This window comes from Bicyclus anynana, chromosome 2, assembly GCF_947172395.1.
Source record: "Bicyclus anynana chromosome 2, ilBicAnyn1.1, whole genome shotgun sequence".
NCBI lineage: Eukaryota > Metazoa > Arthropoda > Insecta > Lepidoptera > Nymphalidae > Bicyclus > Bicyclus anynana.
Genome location: NC_069084.1, coordinates 2,542,318 through 2,569,949, shown reverse-complemented (window position 1 = coordinate 2,569,949; position 27,632 = coordinate 2,542,318). Strand labels below are relative to the sequence as shown.

The 27,632-nt window shown below is 35.3% G+C and overlaps 2 protein-coding genes across 4 annotated transcripts; both read right to left on the bottom strand.

The window, feature by feature from the left end:
- Positions 1–228: 228 nt before the first annotated feature.
- On the bottom strand, positions 229–21,214 carry LOC112055344 (uncharacterized). Of its 3 annotated transcripts, XM_024095416.2 has the most exons (13): positions 21,056–21,214; positions 20,774–20,895; positions 18,873–19,010; positions 17,908–18,357; positions 16,889–17,180; positions 16,325–16,570; positions 15,304–15,460; positions 11,569–11,618; positions 10,436–10,531; positions 9,580–9,665; positions 8,892–8,987; positions 4,470–4,640; positions 229–3,643 (listed from the first exon to the last, which is right to left on the bottom strand). In XM_024095416.2, the coding sequence occupies exons 2-13, from the start codon at positions 20,873–20,875 to the stop codon at positions 3,284–3,286; spliced, it is 2,244 nt and encodes a 747-aa protein (XP_023951184.2). In that variant the 5' UTR covers positions 20,876–20,895; positions 21,056–21,214; the 3' UTR covers positions 229–3,283. The 3 variants fall into 3 exon arrangements, with proteins under 3 accessions (XP_023951184.2, XP_052742533.1, XP_023951185.2); XM_052886573.1 differs by lacking the exon at positions 21,056–21,214 and having other exon boundaries at positions 20,774–20,968; XM_024095417.2 differs by lacking the exon at positions 21,056–21,214 and having other exon boundaries at positions 17,926–18,357; positions 20,774–20,968.
- Positions 21,215–23,212: 1,998 nt separating this feature from the next.
- On the bottom strand, positions 23,213–27,320 carry LOC112055345 (trichohyalin-like; the record flags this gene model as incomplete). Its single annotated transcript, XM_024095418.2, has 8 exons — positions 23,213–23,338; positions 24,388–24,488; positions 24,729–24,941; positions 25,560–25,736; positions 25,917–26,095; positions 26,321–26,504; positions 26,586–26,736; positions 27,130–27,320. Coding segments are annotated over 8 exons (1,281 nt in total), but the record flags the coding sequence as incomplete, so codon positions are not given.
- Positions 27,321–27,632: the final 312 nt, after the last annotated feature.

The window sequence follows — 27,632 nt, the reverse complement described above, 5'->3', positions numbered from 1 at the left end:
ATTCAAAACATACAAACAAACAATCTCTTTATAGGTATATAAATCAAACTTTCGTACTCGTAATATTAGTATAGATGTATCCCCGTATACATCAGAAAATAAGTTCAAAGTATACCTTTCGAATAATAAAAGAATTATTAAAATCGGAACTCTGAACATTCAGTTAAAAGTAATGCATGTTCACACATAAACAGGGTACTACAATAAAATATAAATAAAACCATTGAGAAATATTTTTGAAATTTATTTTTGTCTCAAATCAACTTTTTTACATTTGTGCTTTTAAATTGTTAAGTTAAACAAACCAATTTTTGGTTCAAAAATCAATCAAATAAAAAAGGATAATGGTGTTAATACCATACCATAATACAGGCAAAAAACCTAATACCATTTAGTACAAAGTACCAATTTCATGGTTCAAATATATTAAAGTGTTTAAAAGTTGAGCACAATTCACTTTAGGGAACATAGATAATAAATAATAAAACAAGAATCAAAACAATGAAAGTTAGCTTGTAACGTTTTCACGGCTCAACCGATTTGGATGAAATTTGGTATAGATATAGATTAAATATTGGAGCAGAAAATGGGATATTGTTTATCCCGAAAGTCCATGGTTTTGTAAAAAAAATCAATTAACGTGAACGGAGCAGCCGGCGTCCAGTAGTATAATAATAACTTACACAAAATCATGGCATGGCACAAACATTTACAAAAATCATAGCACGTCAGTTTTAGGCTGCCTGTCCACCAAAGCGGAGAAAGGGAGTGTAGCGGAGAAACGGACTAATGCGGAGATAAGTTTTGTATTGCGTATTGTGTTGCGTATTGTATTGTCACCGTAGCGGAACGAAGTGACTTCCCGAAGAAACTTTCCCGCACGTGTTTCCCAGCTCCGCTTACCGGTTTTATATGAATTTTTAAACTAGCTCGCAAGCTCCACTTAAGAGGAGCGGAGATTTTTGCAATCCTATTGATTTGTGTTGTTCACACCAACAATGGAAATCTGAGAATATGCGGCAAAAATAAATTGGTTAGACCCCCCACGCCCCCACAAGATTGACAATATGTGCCAAGAGTTCTTTTTGTATGGTAATAAAAATATATAGTAAACTTCCTCATAGTCTAAAAGAGAAGCCCAGGTCAATATTTAAAATGTAATAATTTATCAATAAAAAAAAAGTTATTATGACATTCACGATTATTTTATATACTTTTTATATTTTATATATAATATGTAATTGTGACATTGTATCATTTTAGTTTTTAATTTTTTTCTTCGTTCAGATGTTAATTAAATAAGATAATCGATTCAGACACCAGTTACGGTAAAATGTATACAGGCTCAATCCTATATGTACAATCATGTTAAACCTCCGTTTCTCGGCTCCGCTGCCCCGCTCCGCTTTGGTGGACTGGCAGCCTTAGGGCAGGCTAAAACCTCGACATACCTCGACACTAGTAAACGAAAGATTTCAACCAACGCAATCGAAAATATAGCTCTCTGTTAAGTGCCAGCACAACGAAAGAATGCGCTTTCGTTACATTGCGATATTTCAACTCTGCTATTAGTCGATATTTATTTAATTTCTCTTCACGAGATATGTCTTTAACGCTTTTTAGGCCCAGGCGGTAATAAGTACATCTTAATTCTACTTGTAGTAAGTAATATATCAAGCCTATCATAGACAAAAAGTGAATCAAAATGATTATCGGTCGATCATTAGGTACAGAATAGCAAAAAAAAAATTATTGCGATTCTTTCATGATCAACCGTTTAAAATTCAGAAGTTGATATTTAGGACAACTTCTAAAATTTAAATATGAAAGATAGTATGAAACTGAATTATACGGAAAATTAAACATGAGTTTTTGAAAAATTAAAAATTTTACTTAATATTTGACCTACAATGTACTTTAACAATACCCTGTACAAAATTGAGGTACCAAAGAGATCTATTGATTTCATACTACCTATTCATCTTACAAACTAAATTATTATTAATCAAAAGTAACAACTAATCAACATGATTCATAAAGAAATCTCGTAGAAAAATAACAATAAAGTAAATAAAAAAGAAAAGAAAACTGTCTTTGTCATTATAATCTCACTAAAGTTTTTACTTTGTAGTATTAAAAATAACAATTTGCAATTGCAAGTTTAGGACTTATACTTAACAATAAAGCTATTAGAAAATAGAGATCCAATTTTTTTTTTAATTTTTAAGGCACAGACTCACGAGTGCTTATAGCTAAGTCAAAATGATATATCAGACTGTATGTTTCCAACTTAATATTTATAATCTCTTTTATATTATAAAGAAGCTAAGCTACTTGGTATATCAGACTGTATGTTTCCAACTTAATATTTATAATCTCTTTTATATTAGAAGCTAAGCTACTTGGTATAATATCAGACTGTATGTTTCCTAACTTTATGTTTATAATCTCTTTTTTTATTTATGGAAGCTAAGCTACTTAATTATTTTAAGTATCACATTGTATTGGGCAAATATAATTTAATTATATACCTCATAAACAATAATATTTGTTTAATTGTATAAGATTTAAAAAGGTTATCTGAAAACATTTTTTTTTAGATTGGGGTCTAACTCTGTTAAAAAGATTAATAGTGACACGTATTTTTTATTTATAAGGAGATATATTTCTATATAAACAAAAAAATGCGTCATTATTATTAAACAGTCATTATTTGAAAATCTAGGTAAATTTTCGTAACAAAATACATTGTTGTACATCTTATATACATTAATTATACTGTAATTGTTATAAAGAATTTACAACAGCTTTGTTACGAGATTCGGTAACCTCACTATTTACCAATTTCAAGCTTAGAAGTTTATACTGAAGTTACTTATAATATCATCTGTATATAAATTAAAAACAAACACGTATTATTTGAAAAATTAATGTAACAAAAATATTTTTAACGTTATAAACAATATGAATTTTGTTTAAAAAATGTTGACCCAAAACAACTTTGTTATGAGATTGGTATCTAACTCTCTGTTAACCAACTTCAAATTAAGAAGTCTATATTATCTCTATATAAATTAATAAGAAAAATATATGTTCTTTATTTGAAAAACTAGGTAAATCTTCGTAACAAAATAAACTTTTAAACAATAATATGATTGTTGTTTAAAAAACGTTGACCAACAACATTGTTAGGAGTTAGGAAAAGTCTGTATTGTTGTAAATATAAACTATCTCTACGAAAATATAAAAAAAAACAAATATTAAAAAAAAAGAAACAAAATACTTAAATATCATAAATTCTAATAAACACTATAACATGTATGTCGTTTAACGAAGATTCGTCATCAACAATTTTGTTCTGAAATTCATTAACAAATTCTTTGTTCATCAACTTTAAGTTGGCACTTGGTAACTGGTCAACTTTTATCTGATCAACTTTGGCACCGATTGGCAACTGATTGTTTGACAACAGATCAAGTTTGGTGATGTCTACAGTGAAACAGCCGGTGTCGTCAATCTCATAAGGCACCTTGGCCGGCAAGGCGAGTATCTGACCGGTCCAGGAGAACGGCTCACCAGTCATTTTGTTATACAAGGTTATTGTAGCGACTTTCACTGTTGGTTCCAATACCAGTGACAGAAACTACAACAATAAATATATATTAATTAAATTTATTAATTCATCATCATCATCATCATCAACCCATATTCGGCTCACGGCTGAGCTCGAGTCTCCTCTCAGAATGAGAGTTATTAGGCCAATAGTCCACCACGCTGGCCCAATGCGGATTGGCAGACTTAAATTCTCTGGTATGCAGGTTTCCTCACAGTGGTTTCCTTCACCGTTTGAGACATATCTCAACCGATGAAGGAAGATAATTTCCTAAAATGCACACAACTGAAAAGTTGGAGGTGCATGCCCCGGACCGGATTCGAACCCACACCCTCCGGAATCGGAGGCAGAGGTCATATCCACTGGGCTAATTTATTAATTACTCGTAGTAAAATTAACGTTTAAAAATAACAAATTAACTCTATCCCTGCCCTATTCTATTCTACTCCCACGCTACTACTACTAACACAATCTAAATAAAGGTATTGAAGAAGTCTTGAATCTGAAGTAATTTATTTTGATAAGAAATCATATCAGATACAAATAAAAAGACTTTTCTAACGGCGCCATTTCCATTATTTTTTGAAATAAAAGAACACTTATTGTGTTATGACTATAATATACATTGATATTTAATTTCTTAAACTGCACATCACAAAAAAGTTGGAGGAGTATGCCCCGGACCAGATTCAACCACCCTACGAATCGATGGCAGCCCGCAGAGGCTGGAAGTGGGGTGCATCAGTTATGGATTAATCTGTCATCGCTACCCGCCTCCCGGCGCCCGCGGACCACCGGAAGTGTTACGAACGAATTTGCCAAGCTATAGTATTTTAAAAAGTAAAGTATTACTTACAGATATCATAGTCTTAATGCAGCCAGGCTCATACTTGGCGCTCAGCGAGTAGAGCAACGAGTCGTGCTCTATGACCCTGTGCAGCCAGGCTCGGCTCTGCACCAGGCTGCCCAGGGTGTACGTCATGTTCCACTCGTTCTTGCACTGCTTGTGTATGGAGTCCGCATGCTCCTGGAAACAGGGATTCAATGAGAGGCAGGTTTTGACGACCTCCGTGGCGCAGTGGTATGCGCGGTGGATTTACAAAACGGAGGTCCTGGGTTCGATCCCCGGCTGGGCAGATTGAGATTTTCTTAATTGGTCCAGGTCTGGCTGGTGGGAGGCTTCGGCCGTGGCTAGTTACCACCCTACCGGTAAAAGACGTACTGCCAAGCGATTTAGCGTTCCGGTACGATGCCGTGTAGAAACCGAAAGGGGTGTGGATTTTCATCCTCCTCCTTACAAGTTAGCCCGCTTCCATCTAAGACTACATCATCACTTACCATCAGGTGAGATTGTAGTCAGGGGCTAACTTGTAAAAAAAAAGGTAATTTTTCTCAGATAAAAATTCATAAAAAATTAAATCCACCACGCCGCCCAAATACGGGTTGGCGAGCTTAGGATGACGGGCTGAGATTTGTTACTGAGATTAAGCTACTCGCCTGGTGTATAAAACTAAGAATATTTTTTGCATATAGGCAGTTTAGATGCCTAGAAACTCTAAAAACATTTTTATTTCTGAAAATAATTTCGTAATTGTAATCTATACTAATATTATAAAGCGGAAAAGTTTGTTTGTTTGTTTGTTTGTTTGTTTGTTTGATTGAACGCGCTAATCTCAGGATCTACTGGTCCGATTTGAAAAATACTTTCAGTGATAGATAGCCCATTTATCGAGGAAGGCTATAGGCTATATTTTATTTAAAAAAAAATTAGGGATCCTTCCTAAAACTCCAATAATGTAACCCAAGGTGTACATGGCGCCTTCCCAACAGTCTGCTAATTCCCTCAAGCATTGTCATTGCTATTCAAAAGGCCAAGGGGTTGCAAATACAGCAGCGTCATTCACTCGCAGCACACATCATTTTCTACAAAAAATGTCGCGACAGCATATATCTATCTATCTATCTATACTATAATAAAAGAGTAGAAATCGAGTGTCTGTACTTTGACCAAATTTAACTAAAATCAAGTTAGGGCAATTAAAAATGAGCAATAGAATACAAAATATATTTTTTTATTTTTTTTGCCTGTCTGTCTGTCCTTCTGTCTGTATGTTCGCGCTATTCTCTGGTTCTTCTGAACGGATTCTGATGCAGTTTTCACAAATAGATTAAGCAAAGTTCAGGGCAACATATAGGCTTTGTTTCATTTAGATCGGACAGATAGAAAAAAAGTTATCTTGAAAAAACCGGATTGCTTAAATTGATTCGCAGGCGTTATTTGGAGAAACGAGTTTTCCACTAAAACTGTGTAATATCGACATTAAGGCACATATTCTATACTCAACTGATCAATTTGTTTGTTTATTTGGTTGAACGCGCAAAGCTAATCTCAGGAACTACTTAAAAGTTCAGGTTCAAACTGAATAATCCTTTTTGTGTTTAAATAGTCACATTGTCTACTTTTTTATCGTATAATGTTATGCAAGATTTATTACTATAAAAAGAGCACGAATTTGGCGCAATAGCTATTGAATACTTATCTATATACTTATAATAAAACTGTAACAGGTCAAATTACAGAACTTTTTGATTAATTTAAAAAAAAAATATATCATAGGGCATTATACAACCGATACTGAATTCAAAAACATTTTTTTTCGATTATTTGTCTGTCTGTCCCTTTTTTTTTTGGTGACCGGGCATCACACTGAAACTACTGAATGAATTCAAATGAAACTTAGCACGGTTTGAGAACATAATACGGGGCAGGTTATAGAATACTTTTTATAGCGAAAATAAAATCAGAAGGGGGTGAAATAGGGGTTGAAAGTTTGTACGTAAACTTTATTATAGACCGGCATTTGGCCGGGAGTTTGTGATAGGGTCTTTGACCGTGACTACGGCTGGGTATTTTACCCAAACAAAAAAAAGCGCGGCCTTCGGTCGGGGGGTTGTAATATGGCCTCTGATCGTGGCTACGGCTGGGCATTTTTCCGATGCACAAAAAACGGAACGCGCGGCCTTCGGCCGCGCACCGTATTGTAGCCCGGCCTTTAGCCGGGAGTTTGTGATACAGCCTTCGACCGTAACTACGGCTGGGCATTTTACCCAAACACAAAAAACGGAACGCGTGGCCTTCGGCCGGGAGTGTATGATACAGCCTTCGACCTTGACTACGGCTGGGTATTTTAGCCAAGCAAAAAAAAGCGCGGCCTTCGGCCGGGGATTTGTAATATGGCCTCTGATCGTGGCTACGGCTGGGCATTTTTCCGATGCACAGAAAACGAAACGCGCGGCCTTCGGCCGTTTACCGTATTGTAGCCCGGCCTTCGGCTGGGAGTTTGTGATACAGCCTTCGACCGTGACTACGGCTGGGCATTTTACCCAAGCACGAAAAACGGAACGCGTAGCCTTCGGCCGGGAGTTTGTGATAAACCCTTCGACCGTGACTACGGTTGGGCATTTTACCCAAGCACAAAAAATGGAACGCGCGGCCTTCGGCCGGGGGTTTGTAATATGGCCTCTGATCGTGGATACGGTTGGGCATTTTTCCGATGCACAGAAAACGGAACGCGGAACCGTACTGTAGCCCAGCCTTCGGCCAGGAGTTTGTGATACAGCCTTCGACCGTGACTACGGCTGGGTATTTTACCCAAACAAAAAAAAGCGCGGCCTTCGGTCGGGGGTTTGTAATATGGCCTCTGATCGTGGCTACGGCTGGGCATTTTTCCGATGCACAAAAAACGGAACGCGCGGCCTTCGGCCGCGCACCGTATTGTAGCCCGGCCTTTAGCCGGGAGTTTGCGATACAGCCTTCAACCTTGACTACGGCTGGGTATTTTAACCAAGCAAAAAAAAGCGCGGCCTTCGGCCGGGGGTTTGTATTATGGCCTCTGATCGTGGCTACGGCTGGGCATTTTTCCGGTGCACAGAAAACGGAACGCGCGGCCTTCGGCCGCTCACCGTATTGTAGCCGTATTGTAGTTTATGATACAGCCTTCGACCGTGACTAGGGCTGGGCATTTTACCCAAGCACGAAAAACGGAAAGCGTAGCCTTCGGCCGCGCACTGTATTGTGGCCCGGTCTTCGGCCGGGAGTTTATGATACAGCCTTCGACCGTGACTACGGCTGGGTATTTTATCCAAATAAAAAAAAGCGCGGCCTTCGGCCGGGGATTTGTAATATGGCCTCTGATCGTGGCTACGGCTGGGCATTTTTCCGATGCACAGAAAACGGAATGCGCGGCCTTCGGCCGCTCACCGTATTGTAGCCCGGCCTTCGGCTGGGAGTTTGTAATAGAGCCTTCGCGCACTGTATTGTAGCCCGGCCTTCGGCCGGGAGTTTATGTCACAGCCTTCGACCGTGACTATGGCTGGGAATTTTACCTAAGCACGAAAAACGGAACGCGTAGCCTTCGGCCGCGCACTGTATTGTAACCTAGCCTTCGGCCGGGAGTTTGTGATAGACCCTTCGACCGTGACTACGGCTGGGCATTTTACCGATGCACAAAATACGGAACGCGCGATCTTCGGCCGCGCACTGTATTGTGACCCGGCCTTTGGCCGGGAGTTTGTGATGCAGCCTCCGACCGTGGCTACGGCTGGGCATTTTACCCAAGCACAAAAAAGTACGTACTTTGTTGTGCATCCTCTTTCGTCCGGGAGTTTGTGATAGGGTCTTCGACCGTGGCTACGGCTGGGCACTTAACGCAGACACAACTAATTGCACGCCGGCCGTCGGCCGGGGGCTGGATAGGGCCTCCGACGATGGCTCCGAGTTTGCATTTTACCCAAGCACAAAAAACGCGCACATTATTGTACACCGGCCTTCGGCCGGGGCTGTGATTTTATAATTTTTATATATAAAACATACGAAAATATAAATAGAAGGGGCGACGGCGTCGAAAATGTACATCGATTTTCACGCGGACGAAGTCGCGGGCACCTGCTAGTATTTTTATAAAACAAAATTGTATTTTTATCACGTCACCGCAAACGCCAATCATAAACCGAAACGTCATTCGCTACAAGGCATCGGTTTGAAATTGGCGCTATCTCTATGAATGACGTCACTTGCTAATGTGTTGTGTTTTGGCGGCAAAAATTTTACGTAGATATTTTTTCATTTATATTAAATTTTTTACTGCTTATTATTGACGAGACAAAATAAAATATAGTTTATAATACTTCCATAATTCAGTTTAAACACTGTTTACATAAGAGGCAAGTAGCCTATTCCTTAGAAGCGCTTATTCCTTTTGAGGTAAAAATAAATCACCTTTCGTATATGACAGTCGAGTGTGATGGTGGGACCAGCCCAAGTACAAATCACGCACTGACTTTGTGTGTTCATTCCAAAACGTTCCATGAAATCCTGTAAACAAAATCAGTATTAATAAATATTGGAAAGTATATCATCATCATTTTGTTTTTAGTATCATTCGTGAATCCTTGTTTAAAATTATCTACAAATTCTACATTTTAGTTTGATTATTGAGATTTTTTTACGTCATAATTTGATCTAAAACGTAGTCACGAACTGCGGGTTGCATAACAAAATTCAGAGTCACTCAGCGGGCAATAAAGCAAAGTTTCTCTGAGTGATCGGATAAGAAATGAAGTTATCTGCAGAAGAAGCAAAGTCACAGACATAGCTCAGAGAGTCACGAAGCTGAAGTGGCAATGGGCAGGACACATAGTTCGATTGATGTTGGGGACCCAAGGTGCTGGAAAGGTGACCCACCACCAGAAATCCTAGATGGAATGAGGACATCAAACGGGTTGCAGGTAAACACTAGATGGATCAACAATGGGGGTCGACCAACACTGCGCTTTCTAGTGTGGGTTCGCCATTCCAGCACCTTGGGACCCCAACATCCTTCGGCTCATCGAACTATGTGCCCAGCCCACATACTGATTATATCCTCACAATTATTACCTCCATATATTAAAGTAAAAAGCCTTACCCCGTCTTGACTGATAATGTCAAGTGCATCTTCCATATCGAAGAATACAGACGAGTCAGTGTCTAACGTAGATGAAGTACTGAAGTCTGCAATTGAAAAAAATATTCTCAATATTAGCTCTTTTTAGAGATATGAGAGCCCAGTATATTTGGAGGGCGTAGGTTCGAATCCATCAACTATTTAGTTTTGTGCAATTTAAGAAATTAAATATCACGTGTCTCAAACGGTGAAGGAAAACATCGTGAGGAAACCTGCATACCAGTGAATTTTCTTAATTCTCTGCGTGTGTGAAGTCTGCCAATTGGCATTAGGCCAGCGTGGTGGACTATTGGCCTAAACCATCTCATTGTGAGAGGAGACTCGAGCTCAGCAGTGACCCGAATATGGGTTGTTAAATAAGATGATGAGCTCTTCTCAAACGGGATTTAGTAGTAGTAGAGCTGAGACCCACCACCCTGCTCTGATGCAGGTTACCAGTAGCTCTAACATAGAACGAGATAATCTCCAGAAAAGAAAAGAACAAAATTCAACCAATAGCGGCGCAACCCGAAATACCGCTATCTCTCTCATTGCGTTTGCGTGGATTTTAAATTTACAATATTTTCACGATGCAGAAAAATATTTGACCCAACAAGCACTTATTGACTAGTGTATACTAATATTATAAAGCTGAAGAGATTGTTTTTTGAACGAGCGAAATCTAAGAACTATATTTGAAAAAATCTGTTAGTTAGACAGCCCATTTATTGAGGAAGGCTATAGGCTATACATTATCCCCGTATTCCTACGGGAACGGGAACCACGCGAGTGAAACCGCGCGGCGTCAACTAGTGTATTCTAAGTATGGAAATAGTACCTGCGGTGTCTGTGGGCGAGGTGGGCTGCAGCTGCGGCACATCGTCGAAGCGCGTGTCCAAGTCGTACATATATTGATTGGTATCAAACATAAGCGCTGAAAGGTTAAGCGATAAGTACCTATAGTGATTGAAATATTAATAAGTAAATATAAAATAATTAGTGTGCACAAATATGAAAGGTCTTGGATTTAGTCCTTTCTCGTTGGACTATATTATTAGAAAATAAGGCCAATTTTGTTAAAATATATGCTTAATATAGATGTGGCTAATATTGCTAAAAAATGTGACTAATATTATTAAAAGATATAGCGTATGTTATTAAAAGATATAGCTAATATTGTAAAAAGATATGCTTAATATTGTTAAAAGATATGGCTAATGCTGTTAAAAGATACAGCTAATATTATTAAAATATATAGCTAATACTGTTAATAAATATGGTTTATATTATTAAAAGATAAGGCTAATATTGTTAAAAGATATAGCTAATATTATTAAAAGGTCTGGCTGATATTGTTAAAAGATAGGCTAGTAATGTTAAAAGATGCCATATCTTTTAACATTACTAGCCTATCTTGGTATATGATGTTGGTAAAACAAATGGCTAATATTACAAAAGTGTCAGTTTGAGTGTAGAAATTATTTACTATTTACAGTATTTACAGTATAATATGTATGTGTTCTCAGGCTACTAAGGCTTTATATCTTATATCTTGACAACTTCGTTCTTAACACTCCCGATGGCCTGCGCAGGGGGCGTGTAGCGATGAATAAAAAACCCACTTCACTTCCCCGCACGCACGATTTCACACCCACGCAGTCTTTCCCCCCGTTGCCCGCATATCATTGGAATGTCATCAACGAACTTGACAAGCTATAAGAGTATTATATCGAGAATAATCCTTTCTTTCAAAGTAGCTAGCCACCCACGGTCTTATATACCCACACGCTTCAAGACACCATCATGCACATTATGATAAACACACGATGAGTTATACCGGCCGTCATGCCAGCAGCGCAGCAGGCATGTGGGTATTTCGGAACGTGGGTGGCTAGCATAAGCTGTGCTATTTCTGTCTGAGGGATTAACTGAAAATTAAGTGTTTTTTGTTAATGAATGCAGTTAACTTACAAGGAACATTCAAAGCATCGCCAGCGGGCACCGTAGACGGGAACAGCGCCCTGCAAGCGACATGCAGCGACAAACGTTAGCGTGCAGTGCATCGGTGCGACAGTCGCAAGCGAAATCACGTGATTACAACACTAGACTCCGCGCCACGAAAGAAGCCCCACGCCTTACAGAAATGACAATAAGACCGCCATTACCAAATGACAATGAACGCCATTAAGACATTAGCGGCGCGTCTACCGGACTCGTTTCGTGGCGCGGATAGCATTATCGGATGATTTATGCAATACTAAAGCCGAGCAGGAAGTGGAATATTTATCAAAAAACAAATTAAAATTGACTACTGATTTATCAGTAGTCATTTTTAATTTGTTGGTATATGATTTTAATTTGTTTATTGATAAACATTACACATCGAGTTTGGCTTTAGCATAGAACCGTGGCCGTGAAATGAAAAATTAAAATAGTGCAAAGGCTTGCGATAGCCTGTCACTTTCGCGGCAACCCTTCGAAAAACACCGTTAAATTATTTTGTCATAGTTTAAGTGTATCTAGCGAAGTTTTGGCCACGATTCTAAGGGTTTGGTGAATGAAGACATGATTCCTCATGATATGCGACAGAAAAAATAAAAAAATTGTATACAGTGAACTATTGAACATCGGCCGGTCAATTCACTATCTTTGAAATACTCGTATGTTAGCCACCTTATCATTGACATAAGTTAATATAATTGACATCAAATCAATAACAACTGTATTTTTCGTATTCCCTAAAGCCTATTGTTAACAAAAATCACAATACCTACTAAACATAATATCTACTATGATATTCACAAAGTTTCACTAGCCACTGAATGACATTTTAACTTATAAACTCATTTTTGATCAGTTATTAGTAGAACATTAAATAAATAGTGAACATGTGTTTTAATTTTTATTCCATTCCATTATTCCATATTTACAAGTTAGCCTTTAACAACAATCTCACCTGATGAGTGATGATACAATCTAAGATGGAAGAGGGCTAACTTGTTAGAAGTAGGATGAAAATCGACACCACTTTTGGTTTCTACACGACATTGTACCGAAACGCCAAATCGCTCAGCGGTACGTCTTTGATGGTAGGATGGTGACTAGCCACGGCTGAAGTCCCCCACCGATCTGCCCAGCCGGGTTCAAACCCAGCTATCCTATTCACTATTTTGGTTCTTATTATCAACCTATTAAAATAAACATCAAATCAATTAAGATATCATACCTACTGTGTGATATTCACCAGTAAGCACCGGATGACTTTTTTACATAGAATTTCAATATCGTATATGTCAACTAATGAATTAGCCTGCAGCCTGCATAAGTCAAAGATAGTGAATTTGCTTGCAAAACCTCCGTTCTGTAAATCCACCACGGAAGACGTCAAAAGGTAATCCAAGTAATGGTACAAATATCCACAAAAAGGTGCTAAAGTTAGTATAGATCAGCTGGACTATAGAAACCGGCTACCTTACAAAGCCACGACGGTCCAATCCAAACTCTATTTGGCTACCGCACTTACCTGTTGTAAGAGTTTGGGCGGTTAAATTTTCAGCATTCATAAAAGCTATGTCTGACGATCGCATGATTTCTTTTTTGCACGGCACGTCCTCGTCACTTTGTAGCATAAATCATCCATTATTAACAGAACCAAACAAAAACTTCAAAACACAGAAAAACATTTATTTTTGATTATTTGAAAATGTACATGAATCATGTACATTCACCGTAGTCACCAATCATGTAACGTGATAGGTAAACGGTATCGTACTAACTTATTTTTTTTATTCAAAGATCATCAATTATTTAAGGGAAACAAAACAAAACAAAAACTTCAAAAAAATATTCCATTTATTTTTTGATTATTTGAAAATGTACATGAATCATGTACATTCACCATCGTTACCTATCAAGTAACGTGATGGACAATGGTATCACTAATTTATTAGGGGGTTTTTATTCTACAAAGATCATCCACTATATAGGGGAAACAAAACCAAACAATAACTTCAAAAAACAAAAATTACATTTATTTTTGATTATTTGAAAATATACATGAATCGTGTACATTCACCATTGTCACCTATTATGTAACGTGATAGGTTGACAATGGTATTCTACTTATTAAGGTTTTTTATTCAAAGAAAAGTTAGCCTCTGATTTCATTTGAAGTGACGTCGCTGTGTATAATGCTAACAAGTAACTTAGAAGAAGTAAAACCTAAATCAATCTGCAGGAGCAAAAGCAACACAGGCAGAAGTGTGTTAAAAACGATCAAAATGAAAAATATTATTGTGGTTTCCTTAGCAAATAATAAAAAGCAAGCTAAACGTAACATACGCACATAATAAAGGAAATATTTAATAGAATTAGACTTTGCAATTGCACGTTGTAGAGTCAACATCTCCTGAGGATGCTCCGGTTTCGGGGTGAAACGTACGTAAAGAGTATTTTGTCGGACCTAGGTGACGTTGTCGCATGGGTTCGTCGACTTTTCGCGGATGATAGCACAATAAATAAATCATTATATAAAGGAAATATTTACTGTTCAGCTGTTTTTAAAACTTTATTACATTACATTACATTTCCAAAATGTGTTCACAAGCTTGGATTTATACTAAAGCCAAACTCGATATGAAATGTTTATCAACAAACAAATAAAAAATGGTATAAATCGCCATTTTACACTTAATAATAATTAAAATTACGTTGTTCCAAAATTAACGATAATTTGGATTAATCCAAGTACATAATAAACCAAGTATTAAGTTAATATAAAAACAATACATAATTTTAAATAGATTAGGAATAAAATGACATGCTTTTTTACCTTCATTTTTAACCAACATCAAAAAAGGAGGAGGTTCTCAAGTTGCTTGGTATATTTGTTGTTTAAAATTGTTGGTTGATAAAAATATCACATCAAGCTTTAGTATAGATAGGTACAAATTGCATAAAACAGTGTGAAAAAGGGTACATAAGATTTACAAAACAAATTGACGAATTCGAAATATTGTGATTCACTAAATATGATGATGAGGAATTGTGAAAGTATGTACAGTAAAGGAAACAGTAATAAAAGCCTCAATAGCTCAACAGTGAGAGCGGTCGGACTCATGTCTAACCACCTGGAGAGCTGGTGGTTCGATCCTCGCCCCGTTGCTCTATTGTCGTACCCACTCCTAGCAGTCTTTCCAGGCAAATGGAGGGGAATGGGAATATTGGTCATATGTGAGAAATATGGCAAATATTCTTTTAACAAATAAAAAAAAGGTGTTTGGTTTTTTTTTTTTTTTTAAATCTATAACTTTAAAGGGACTTTTATTATAGTCAGTCCCATCGTACCCTAATCAGCAATGACAATAACAATAATAAAAACAAAGCTACTTAAATTAATTACAACAATCTTCAGTTGATATTACATAATATATAAAAAAAAAAAACTAATATTTCTCTCAATGAACTCTACTATTTATCTCAATAAAAGATTTGAAACTTTCTGATGTTGCTTGACAAAGAAAGCTCACCAGGGCTCCAACATCGAACTTACTAACTCGATATTTCTGAATAAATTCTTCTCTTTCTGCGTTATACTTGCCACATTCCATTATTATGTGATGGACATCATCTATCGTATCACAAACTTCACATATGGCGGAAGGGACCAAAAAAAAAAAAGGTGTTAAAGTTAACAAAGATACTCACGCAGTAGGGCATGTGCGGCAGGCGTAAACCAAGTGAGTTTGTGCAGGCTTCTGGCCCTCTTCTGTGTTGGATTGTGTGGTGATCGTCTTTATATTGTACAGACGCTCCAAGGAACTGGTGACGGTAGCAGAATTGGAGTAAGCGGGAACACCTGGCACTGGAATGGTTAACACACAAATAATTAATTTTATTTCTATCATTTAAGTAACAATTAATTAATAAACATTAATAGGTAACTTAAGTAAATTACTCTCAAGGTGCTGGAATTGCAACCCTGCACTAGAAAGCGCAGTGTTAGTCGACCCCTCACCAGGAGAACTGACGACGTCAAGCTAGTCGCTGGGATTGGCCGGAGGCAGGCTGTTCAGGCCAAAAGGCCCATGTTCTGCAGTGGACGTCCATCGGCTGATATGATGATGATGACGATAATGATGATCATAATGATGATGATGATGATGGATGATGATGATACTGTTGATAATGAACATGGTGATGGTGACGGCGACAGTGACGACGATGACGGCGACGACAATGATGATGATGATGATGATGATGATGATAATGATAATGATGATCATGGTGATGGTGATGGTGATGGTGACGGCGACAGTGACGACGATGATGACGATGATCATGGTAATGGTGACGGCGACAGTGACGACGATGACGGCAACGACGACGACGACGACGACGACGACGACGACGATGATGATGATGATAATGATGATGATAATGATGATGATAATGATGATGATGCTGATGATGATGATCATAGTGATAGTGATGGTGACGACGACAATAATGATGAGTAAATTAACAAAATAATATTAAAATTAAAATAATAAAATAATTTTATATACTACAGCGTAATGCAAACCCTACCAAAAAAAATTCGTTATTTTGCAAAATTCGTTAGCGAGGCAGCAGACAATCTTTCTAACAGTGATTGTTCTACAATCGACATTTCAATCATCAACCGGCCGTAACATATTTTATCTTTAGTAAATAGATGAAATCTTACCGCTGTCTGTTTCTGTAGCAACATCCACATACTTTGGTTTAGATCTAGTCCTCGGGTCTCTTGTATTGAAGTTGAACGCTTCATTTATGTTGGGCAGTTTTTGACAGTCCCATTTCCTTTGAAGTCTCAACTCTGATGTTATGTTTCTATATGGTTGTACATTCATTGGAGCATAATTTTTTTTGGAACCATGAGTTATGGTTATTTTAGTATTGCAACTTGCATCTTTTGATTTTAAAACTGAAGCTGCAATCAATATGTATGTTACCAACAAAAAAATTAAAAAAAGAAAAAATTCTAAATTCATTTATTTCAAGTAGACTCAAGTTACAAGCACTTTTGAAATGTCAGTTGACTATTTGTAAAGATTCTACCACCGGTTCAAAAAAAGGAACTAGCCACAAGATTAAATTAGCACTTTAATTAAAAATATTAATTAAGAAAAGTAAATAATTTTTTTTTTTGTAAAGGTCACTATGCAAAAAAAATTGTTTCACAGCTCACAATATGTTCTTAAAATTTTCTATGCTCCAATAATATTAGAATTAAAAAAAACTATTGTACCTGTATTACGATATTGCTTTTGATACAAATATCTATTTTCCATAGACAAATCCGATGTATGAATGACTTCCTGTATATTTACATTTTGATTTTTAATTCTATAGTTACTGTTGTTCAACTTGATGTTACATTTCTGTATGAGGGCGTTGAATTTTGTAAAACTGCCATCAGTTTGTCGGAGACATACACTCTGTTGAGTGGTCTGACTTGGTACATTTTCATTGCAATTGAGTGGATATATGCCACTTATAGCTCTTTGTCGCCGTGTTGGCATTGCAGGTCTTAATAAATCCTGTAAAAAAAAGAACTTGGAGAATGTTGTATTTGTTATTTTCAGTATCTGAATGTCGTAAAATTATTAACAACACTCTCTATCAAGACATCAATATTCTCTTTCAGTACGCTTTCATTTAAGTACATTTGCAGACATTCGGTTGTTCTTCCCCACTTCACCCCCACAACTTTTAAACGGCTCAGTCAATTTTCATTAAAATTGTCTAAGAACACTCGCCCGTAAGTCACCTTTAATACAAAAAAAACTAAATTGTAATCGCTTCATCCGTTTGGGTGAGCTATGGTGACACAGACAGACTGACAGACACACACGAAAAACTTACTAACATAAACTTAATAACATCACTCTTTTTGCGTCAGGGGGTTAAAAAAGGAACCCTTACAGGTTCACTTTGCTGTCTACCTTTGGAGACACTTTATATATGGAATGTGTTAAGTTATAATATTGAAAGAAATACCAAATACCGAGAAGGTAAATAAAAGGTAAATCTAACGTAAACATATGAAGTGAGTTGCAGGGAGCTGCTGGATGCTAGCTAGCGATGAATGAAAAACCCACGACGCACGATTTCATACCCGCGCAGTCTTTCCCTCCGTCGCCCGCATATTATGGGAGTGTCATCAACAAACTTGCAAGACTATTGGGTCAAATAGTCCTTATTTAGGCCTCATCACCCATCCCCTGTAGGAATTTAAATATAAAGATTAAAATAAACTAAGCTTACCACACCCCGAGGCATTACCATGATCTGCTGGGTCGAGAAAGGGCTTGAATCAGAGAGCCTTTTTGTCCTCTTCTTCACCATACTCTTAGTTTTGACATTGAACTGTGAAAAGTTTCTGGTTGTGATAATATTAATTTTCCTTTCTGGGCTACAGCATTGCGTCTTTAACTCATGTATATTATTGTTTATTAATGCATAATTAGGTTTGAGCGATTTCATGTTATAACTGCGGAGCACCCGGTCACTTTTAGTATTCACTGTTGTATCTATATCCAAATTCTCAACCATATTGCGCAAAATATTTCTCTTCGGATTGATAGGGACTAAGGCCTTTTGCACTATTTCTGAACTATATTCCATATTGCTACGTTTGGGTGTTACTGTTATTGGTGGAGAAACTGAGTTATTAGATTCAGAAATCTTGTGCATAGTGACATGACATTGTGGGAACTGAAAATAAAAATAGTCAATAGTCAATATCCATTTATTTCAATTAGGTTTAGGTTACAAGCACTTTTGAAATATTAGGTACTAATAAAATAATATAATAAAATAATGGTGATAATAATTAGTCAGACCTAAGGTGTCTTCTCCTTAGAAAACACCTTAAAAGGTAATTTTTTTTTAATTTTTGGCTGGTGGGTGGCTTTGGTCATGGCTAGTTACCTTATCGGCACAGACCTAGCACAAAGCGATTAAATGTTCGGTACAATGTGTGTAGAAATTGAAAGGGGTGTGGATTTTCATCCTCCTCCTAACAAGTTAGTCCGCTTCCATGCAATCTTAGCTTGCATAAGTTACCATAAGGTGAGATTGTAGAAAATTATACTAGTCTAAGAAGAAATTAGAAAGGACCCATCTGTTTTTATTTTGGAAGAAATGTATTCTAAAAAACTTTGTCTTCTCATAAAATTACAGAACTTCTAGGTTGAGTTGTTAAAATAATATAATTTGAAAGCATTTACCTTTATCTTTGCAGATTGATAATTCTTTTTAGCTTTCGATTTATTTAACCTTTCTTGACGCACCCTGTCGATAATATTTTCCACGTCATAATCTGTTTTTAATTTCTTAGCCACAATTAGCTCTATTAAATAGATTTTCTGTAATAAAATAAACAAAATAAATATTAAACTATTTTATTACATAGAGATAAAAGTTACATTGTGTATTTAATTTACACCACCAATGAACCTCTGGCCTAATCACTTTTTGGTCTTTATTAAAAAAACGTTAAATAAATTGAGGAACGTCATCTACCTACTGTATGATATCCAACAGTTGGTACCAGATGACATTTGTGACAAGAATTTCAATTTTGTTTAATATGTGTGTGTGAATTAGAATGCATGTTTTAACATGGTATTTACTTGCAAGTATGGTAACTAAGTACTGCCTTGAAATACTTTCAAAGCATTTTACTATTATCCATAGCTCCTCATGGTGCTTAATATTATTCAAAATAAATTTGCTATGAAAGTGTTTTTCTATAAACACAATGTATTTTTTTGGTACAAAGGAATGTGTTTTTTATTGGTATGACGCCATGGATCATTTTCTATTGGAGAAAAAAAACTTTGAAAGTATGAACTTGATAGTATTTACGCGATTGTGCTTCTTATTTTAAATGTGCCATGGTTCATTTTTCTATGCAAGTATGTTTTACTCCAAAGACTTCTAAATATGTATTTTAGATCAATTTCATATGAAGAAAATAATACTATGAAAAAATACAATGGTATTTGTTTGGTGCTGTACTTGCAAGCCCTAGTGCTATTAAATTTTTCCCATGCCTATATTGCAGGTCAGACACCCATATACCAAATATAATAAAATAAAGCAAATTAAATTTTGAATGAGAACTATTATGGATTTATTCAAATTTCCTTTAATAAAATTTAAATGTTTTTAATTATAATAAATTTGTATTATTTATTGTTTGTTTAAACAGTATTTGTATTGACTGCAAGAAGGGTTATCTTTGTTATTTTATAGCAGGATATGGAGAAGTGCAAAATATAATTAAATCAAGAAGAATAAACAAACACCATCAAATATATACACTTTAATGTTGGATTTTTGTTCTAACTTTGGTTGGTTAGAATAAATTTTTTTTTATTCTAACCAACATTAGAAGCAAATTTAAATTGCAGTGAAATTGCTACATACTTAATTTAGGCTACAAGCAACCCAACCTGACGGTTATAGTGACTTAGTTTAATAGTTTAAAGATATATTAAATATTTTCTATACAGTACTCTAACCTTGTAGTCTTATACTAACTATTCATCAATATTAGCCCTATTTTCAGCTTATTACTTAGCCAGGCTTCCTAGTAGGGGAGAAGATAGAAAATAATCTTTAAATGTCATATCTTTTTTAATGGCTGGTTATATTTTTTTTACATTAACTGTCACTCTTTTACTTCACCTTTTAGCATTTTTTCATAATATTTTCAATTAAATGACTTTATTCTCAGCACTGTTACAAAGTGCACTTACTTACTACCTATCTTATTGTGTTTAATTACATGTTAATAACTTGTATTGAAGCAGCACACTAAGTTTACAACCCATTTGCCAATCTGTGAGAATTGAGAACTTAATGCACAGATACATTAGGGCTGTCTCACGGTTTTACTATTACAGACCACTTTTTGGTAATATTGTGATAACAAGCTCATGTGTTATTCAAAAGTATAATCTATCTCTGTCAAAATTACATCAATATCAGTTCAGTCGTTTTGGCATGACTGACTAGCAAACATCCATCCATTTAAACTGTAAATTATTATTATATTATTGAAATGTATTTTGTAACGCCATGTTGCGTTAATAGATACTAGTGCGTAAAACACATTACCTACCTTAAAGTTCGAAGGTAAATCAAGGGATTTTGCCATTTGCTGTAATTGTCTGTAGCTCCGCTGTTCAAGACGCCTGGTGTTTAGTACTTCTGTGTTATCCATTATTGACGAATACTTAAAACCTACAACGGAAAGCTTGTAAAACACGTGCCGTTCTTCATCCAGTTCGAGCGAAAGAAATAGATTGTCAAAACAAAATTCGTGTATATCATACCCTCGATTACAGAAAAAATTAAATGTAGCACTAGCAGTTTAAAATTTTAAAGTTATGTTTGAATTTACCTACGTAATAACCATCATATGGACTTGGAATTCCCGTTTTGTTTCAACGCCAAGTAGGTAATCATTAATCAAGCTTTAATTATTATTTATTTATTCAAATAGAAACAAAAATAAAGATTTTCTGAATTCGAGATTCAAATTTTTTGTAAGCATTATGTCCATAGATAAAAGACTGTCAAAGAGTTTAAAATGGTTTCCTTTCCTGCTTTCCATAGACAAAAAAAAAACTATAATTACTCAGACCAATTACAGAAGGACCTGACTCATGCGCTAGAGGTTACCCCTCTATCAAAGATCAAGAATCAATGATCTAACGCGTTAATTAAAACTGTTTCTAAAGAATCGATGTTTCATTGTAGTAATCGTTTTTGTTATGTAAAGACCTCCCTAAAAATGCCGGTTTGTTGGTTGAATGGCATAAAAACGGTTAACAACTTGTAGTTCACTAAAAGATGAAGTTGTCTTTTTTATAGGAAGCATGTGGCAAAACGCTGAGTTGGCTTGGACCATTAATAACGGGACCTGCCACGCTAACCGTTACCCCTCTGGCAAAAATAAAAAATCAATGATCTAAAGCATTTATAAAACTGTTGCTATATAATCGATGTTTCATTGTTGTAGTAGTTTTACGTGTAAAGAACTCCATAAAAAAAGCCGGTTTGTGTAGTTGTATGAATAGCATAAAAAATGGCCAAACACTTGTAGTTTAGTAAAAGATGGAGTGATGTTTCATTTGTAAGTATTTGTACCTTAATTTTATCTAATTTCTAATAAAAACATTTTCTAAAAAGAATCGATTCTTTTGATAGAACAGCAAAAATCGATCAAGTAATCGAATATTCTATGTATATATACCACATATTGCAGAGCATTCTTCTTTTATTGCTTCACTGTGTGCGTGGACAGTTATGTTTTAAAATAATTTAGAATTTAATAATGTAATATGTGTCATTACTTGAAAATAAAGTTCTTTCTTTCTTTATGATTTATTTGCAAGTATTTCTAACTTAATTATATCAACTTTGTAATAAAAAATATTTAAAATGAATCGAATAATCTGACGAAACAGCAAAACATCGATCAAGTATTCAAATATTCTGTGTAACGAATATAAACGATGCGATGTAGGTACCTATTTGTTAGGCTCTATTTAAATTACACGTGTAATTTTATTGTATTTTACGTGTGTATTGGAATTTTAAATTATTGGTGTTAAATATTTTCGAGTTTACCTCGTTCGCTTTATGAAACGACAGACAGAATTTTGTTGCAGAATTTGGGTGCATTGCATCTCCTTAACTAATTCTTCTTTGTGTAATGTACCTAATAAACATGATAGATTTATGTGTCTTTAATTTAAGATAAAAACAATTTCTGCCCTCAGAATAATTACATAAGGACCTGCCTCGCTAGATGTAGTAGATGTAGAAAGTTAAAAAAAACCAATATGAACTTAATTTAAACTTTAATACTGGTCTTTAGGAAAATGCTCAATGAACATTACATAAGGCGGAGACCTTCTTTTAAGTAAGTAAATACTTCTGCTAGAAGGCCTCGTTCTTCCTTCTTGTCATCCTAATTGTATTTTCACTACTCTTGCTCAAAAACACACCACTCCACTAAATAAACAAGCATTTCGGCCTCTATGAGCTAAAGTAATTTTGTTTTTTTAATTCTTGTCTGTTACGAGCACTAGCCAAGCACTAGCCTACTATAAAACTTCTTTTGTACCTACATTTAATTTTCAAATAAAATAAAATTGAATAGGTACTGTACCGAGTTATTTTATCGTAATGAAAAGTATTATGTAACGTGGGGCTAAACCCATTATAAACTCGGTTTCTATTTAGGCGGACCTCGCCTTCGGCTCGTGCTCTAAAAATACCTCGTTTAAAATGGGTTTTTAGCCCCTCGTATAACAATCTACTATTCTACGTACAGAAATTGACCAGTTACAGTCCACTCACCACCCGAAGTCGACACACGCGTTTTTTTTCTATGACCTGCGCGGGGAGACTTCACCTTAATTCGGAGACGTCATAAAAATTGCATCTTGCAGTACCTACCAACTATATTTTTACCAACATATTAAAATGTCATTATTTAGGTACTTAATTAATTTGTCATAATTGGGATAAATCAATGAAAAACATGCTATGAGGTCAGTAGGTTTTTATTTTTTTAAATAAATACAAATATCAAAATCGACTTTTTCTGATATTCGGCAGTGATGGAGTTTGATGCATCTGCATGGTTTTCTTAAACGGATGAATGGGGTTCTCACTGCAAAATGTATAGCTGAATATTAGCACATAGGTAAATTGGTATCTAATGATTAAAAACATAAGTTTCAAGTTCTTGCAAAAGAAGGTCTAGGTAGGTACTCCTGGGACCTAGTGTTACAAGTTCCTCGATTACAGGTGGTATCAACATTCATTATTTATGTTATTGAAAGGTATCAGTGTTGGTATAAATAAGAGGGTATTTGATGACTTGAGCTCAGTTGTTTGTTAGGCAGCTTAGACACCGTCACGCTGCCAGTTGCGTTAGTGGTTTTGTGCAATAATGTTTTGTGTTGTAATTATTGTTGTGGGTATAGATAACATGTCAGGCAAGAAAGGTGAGTGTTGATGCATTCTAAAGGGATCCCTTAAACCTACTACAAGGTCACAAGTCCTTGGACCTGCTCGAGGTGTTTTATCTGCCACAAAATAATGTTACAATCATTGTCGCTGCTATCCGACACGTCACACTAGACCTAAACACTCATAATGATTACGTTACAACCAACCAAACCAGAGTGAAAAGTGTGACAAATAAAAACGGGCCACGCGCAGTGTATGGTTCCGTAGATTAAGTTAGCACTTTAAAACCATAAGTAAAGCACAAAAATACCGATAACGATCGATATACCACACCATGGGATAGATTATAAAAAAATTCATCCTCACTTTGCATGTAGGGAAGGAACCCCAAAGTTTTTGTTCTGTTAGTAGTTTTTTTCTGTAATAAGTGTAGAATGTAGATGAAAATAAATTAATAATAATCGTAATGTCCGGCCGCTCGAGAGATCGATCACGACCTGATTAATTAATTAATTAACAAATATAATAACAAGAGTTTTTAAAAGTCTAACCACGTCACTGTACAGCGTTTAAGGATCCCTAGCGCTACTATAAGCAATTCGACTATTTTTTGTAGAAAGGTAGGAATAAATGGGTACTATGTTGTATGATAGTGTTTTGCAGCCAGGTGTCAAGTTAATTTGCACAAATCATACATAATTTTAATTATATTTCACACCTGTTTTACACTGACACACACTGATTTACCTTATTGGGTGGGTTACTTTATCCTTCATCGCTTCTTCAAACATTATCGCCTTTTTTGTGAATGGTAGTTGCTTTCTCTCCATTTCGTTTAATTCTAGATCCTGTAACAATTTGTAAGGCTTTTTATAAACGTCTACCAATATTTTAATTTATTAAAAGTAGCATTCGTGTTTCATAGAAATCATAGTACCTAATAATATTTTTGATCATCTAACTCAGATTATGTAATAAACACTGTGTATCTTTATTCTGAGGCAGCTAAAAGTAATCTAAAAGCACCATTATCATTACCACAGACAAATAACTATCGCTAAAGCTTTTATTAATTCCGTGGTTATTACCATAATTTTCTGGCTATCGCTTATTTGATTTGTCAATATATTCCTGTATTCCATCTGGCGTCTCAGTTCTTCATTAGCACTGTCCAGGTTTCTTTGCAATTCATCGTACGCTATCCTTTTTACTCTGTCCATTGTAGCTTTTCTTTCCTCTCTTTTCATCTCTAATTCGTGCTTAATTCTTTCTATGTGCTGCTTGTATTCTTGTGCTGCTTGCTAAAATAAGAATGAATGGTATTTATTAATTTCGTTAGTATTTACTAGGAATCCTAAAAAATAGTAACCTAACTTTACCAAGATAGAAATAAAATATCACAACTTTTGATTGCAAACTGCAAAAATCGTAATAGGTAGGTAAATGCACCATGCAGGGCCGGTCCGTCCATACGGCGAACGGAGCAGTCGCTCCAGGCGCCAATCCCTAGAGAGCGCCTAAATGATAATCTTAGTCTACCGTAGGCGGTACTGCGCCTGATTTTCAATTGGTCACCCCAGAGTATGGTCGAGATCTTCGCGTTCCAATCTTACTTTACACTCATAATTAGGTATTAGGTAAATGCATATTTTTAGGAGTAAATTGGAGAGGCGCCGTAATTGGATCTCGCTCTATTTTAAAATTTACTTCGGGCCGGCGCTGGCACCATGTGTCATCAGATTAAAAGAATAAAGAACACTTCTTTAGAAGGTTATCAATTAACTAATTATCTCTTCATACTGGAAAAGACACGTGGAAAGAATGTAATGGTGTGGTATGAGATAGCCATCAAATAAAATCAAAGAATGTAGTTTCCAATTAATTCAATAAAGTAATATCAGTAACAATGAATGGCTTACGAGTTTATTGTTTTGTTTTTCCGCTTCAGATCTTTTAACAAATTCATCATTTTCTTTTTCACCTCGTTCTTTCCATTCACGAACTATTCTATTTGCTTCTTTTTCTAATTCTTCTGCCTGTTTTTTTTCGTAATTCAAATTGACTTCGAATATATCCTGTTGTCTTTTAAGCGTTCGCTGAAATTCGTTAACATCAAAATGAAAATCGATTAGAACATAAAACTTATAAATGTAAGTATAAATGTGCGAACAACAATAAAAACAATAATAAAATAAAGTGCTGTGGCATAAGGTGCTAACTAAACCGTTTACTACATAATATTTTCAGTGTGCTAAAATTTGTGTACTTTTGCTTACAATTTGATTCAATTTCATTTGATTTTCTCGTCGCAACTCATTCTTTGCGATTCGAATTGCATTTATATCTATATCTCTCTCCTGTTTCTTTTCACTTTTTATCCGCGATAACTTTATTTGGTGTCCCTCTATGAAGTTTTGTTTGTTCGTTATTTGCTGATCTTTTTTTCTTTTGATTGCTATAAAAATACAATACAATTACAATAGTAAGATTTGAAAGATCACGTGTAATTAGTTTTCAATACACTTATTTTGTTAATAACTGCAAAACACTAATTAACCAAACTAGACTTAAATAATTCTCTTTCATATATTACGTTATATTCCACATATTATAACTTATAAAGTTTTATTTGACGATTTTTTCATAAAAGTAAGCTGTAATGGTTGTTATTATTAGTTACCATCATAGTAATCCTGTTCCATCTTCTCCTTCATTCTTTCCAACCGCCTGTTTTCGAATGCTCTTTCAGTTTGTAACGCTTCTTGTCTTTTTCTATTAGCGCTTGCTATTTGCGCATCGTAAGCCATTCGACGTTCGCACATTTCTTGTTTTAATCTGTTTGCTGTGGCTCTTTCTTTTTCTTCCTGTTTTAAAATAGGTTCTATCAATATAAATAAGTAAGTAACTTAAGTTAGCATTTTCATTTATTTTATCACTAGACTGACCTTCATTCTAACATCTTGTAAAAGAATCCGGTGCCATATTTCATCGATATCCGCTTGATTTTGTTCTATTAACTTCTTTTCGTGCATTTGCATTTTTTGTATATTTCGCAGTTCAATCTCATCCACTCTTGTGCATTTCATGCCATTAGCTCTATGGATAAGAACTATTCATAACTATTTAATTAATTACACAAAAAAAACATGTTAATTTAAAAAAAAAAACTGAACTTTACTTACACAAGGAAACCCTTGATTCACTATACAAAAAGATACAAGAAGAGAAAATATCGTCGTGGATTTTTATCAATAAAATCAAAAACAAATTTCTTATTACCAGATTAGAGAGTTAGAGACTCGGAAAGCTGATTCATTCTAGGAAAGCCTTTAAGAAACCCAGCAGAAGTCCTTTTAAAATAAATGTTACAGTTGGTGATATATACTATACAGTTCATGTTATTCTGTATTGCGTATAGAAGAAAGCAGAGCCTAGACTACTTCAATTAGACTTCGATATAATAAATTTTATACTCGTATGTTAACTTACATTTTTTCTCTTTCAAGAGCTTTTAAACATTCGCGCCCTTTTTCATTTTCAATATCTTCCTCGTAATTTACTATTTTGCTTTCTCTTTTTTTACAATATTCACATTCAATCATCGTCTGCTTGATTTCTATTTCCCTAATAAGTTGTATTTCTTCTTCTTCCAAAAGATGTTTAAGCTTTTTCCTCCTGTGTCATAGTTTAACATCTTCTTCATCTAGTAACATTCTTACTTTTTCAGCAGCTCTATTAACTATTGCTCTGTAAAAAGAAACTAGGTTGTTTCAATATTCATTAATTGTCAATTACAGATAACAAAAGAAAAGGAGGTATGCTTTTGTTGCTTTTGGACGATGTTCGTTTAATATTCTTTTTTTATTTCAGGTTCAAATCAATCTTTGTAAATGTAATAAAGATAGTATTTCTAAAAGCTATATAATTTTGTATTTTTTTCAATTCTCTAGCCTTTGTCCAATAATAATAATAATTGCTCAAGATAAGTCACA

What these genes read in the sequence shown, in the direction of transcription:
- LOC112055344 (XM_024095416.2), bottom strand. Translation starts at nt 20,875, where the DNA reads ATGGATAACACAGAAGTACTAAACACCAGGCGTCTTGAACAGCGGAGC. An exon ending in CGATGCTTTGAATGTTCCTT is followed by an intron (nt 10,532 to 11,568) that starts GTAAGTTAACTG and finishes TTAACCTTTCAG; the next exon opens with CGCTTATGTTTGATACCAAT. An exon ending in ACATTATCAGTCAAGACGGG is followed by an intron (nt 8,988 to 9,579) that starts GTAAGGCTTTTT and finishes TTTTGTTTACAG; the next exon opens with GATTTCATGGAACGTTTTGG.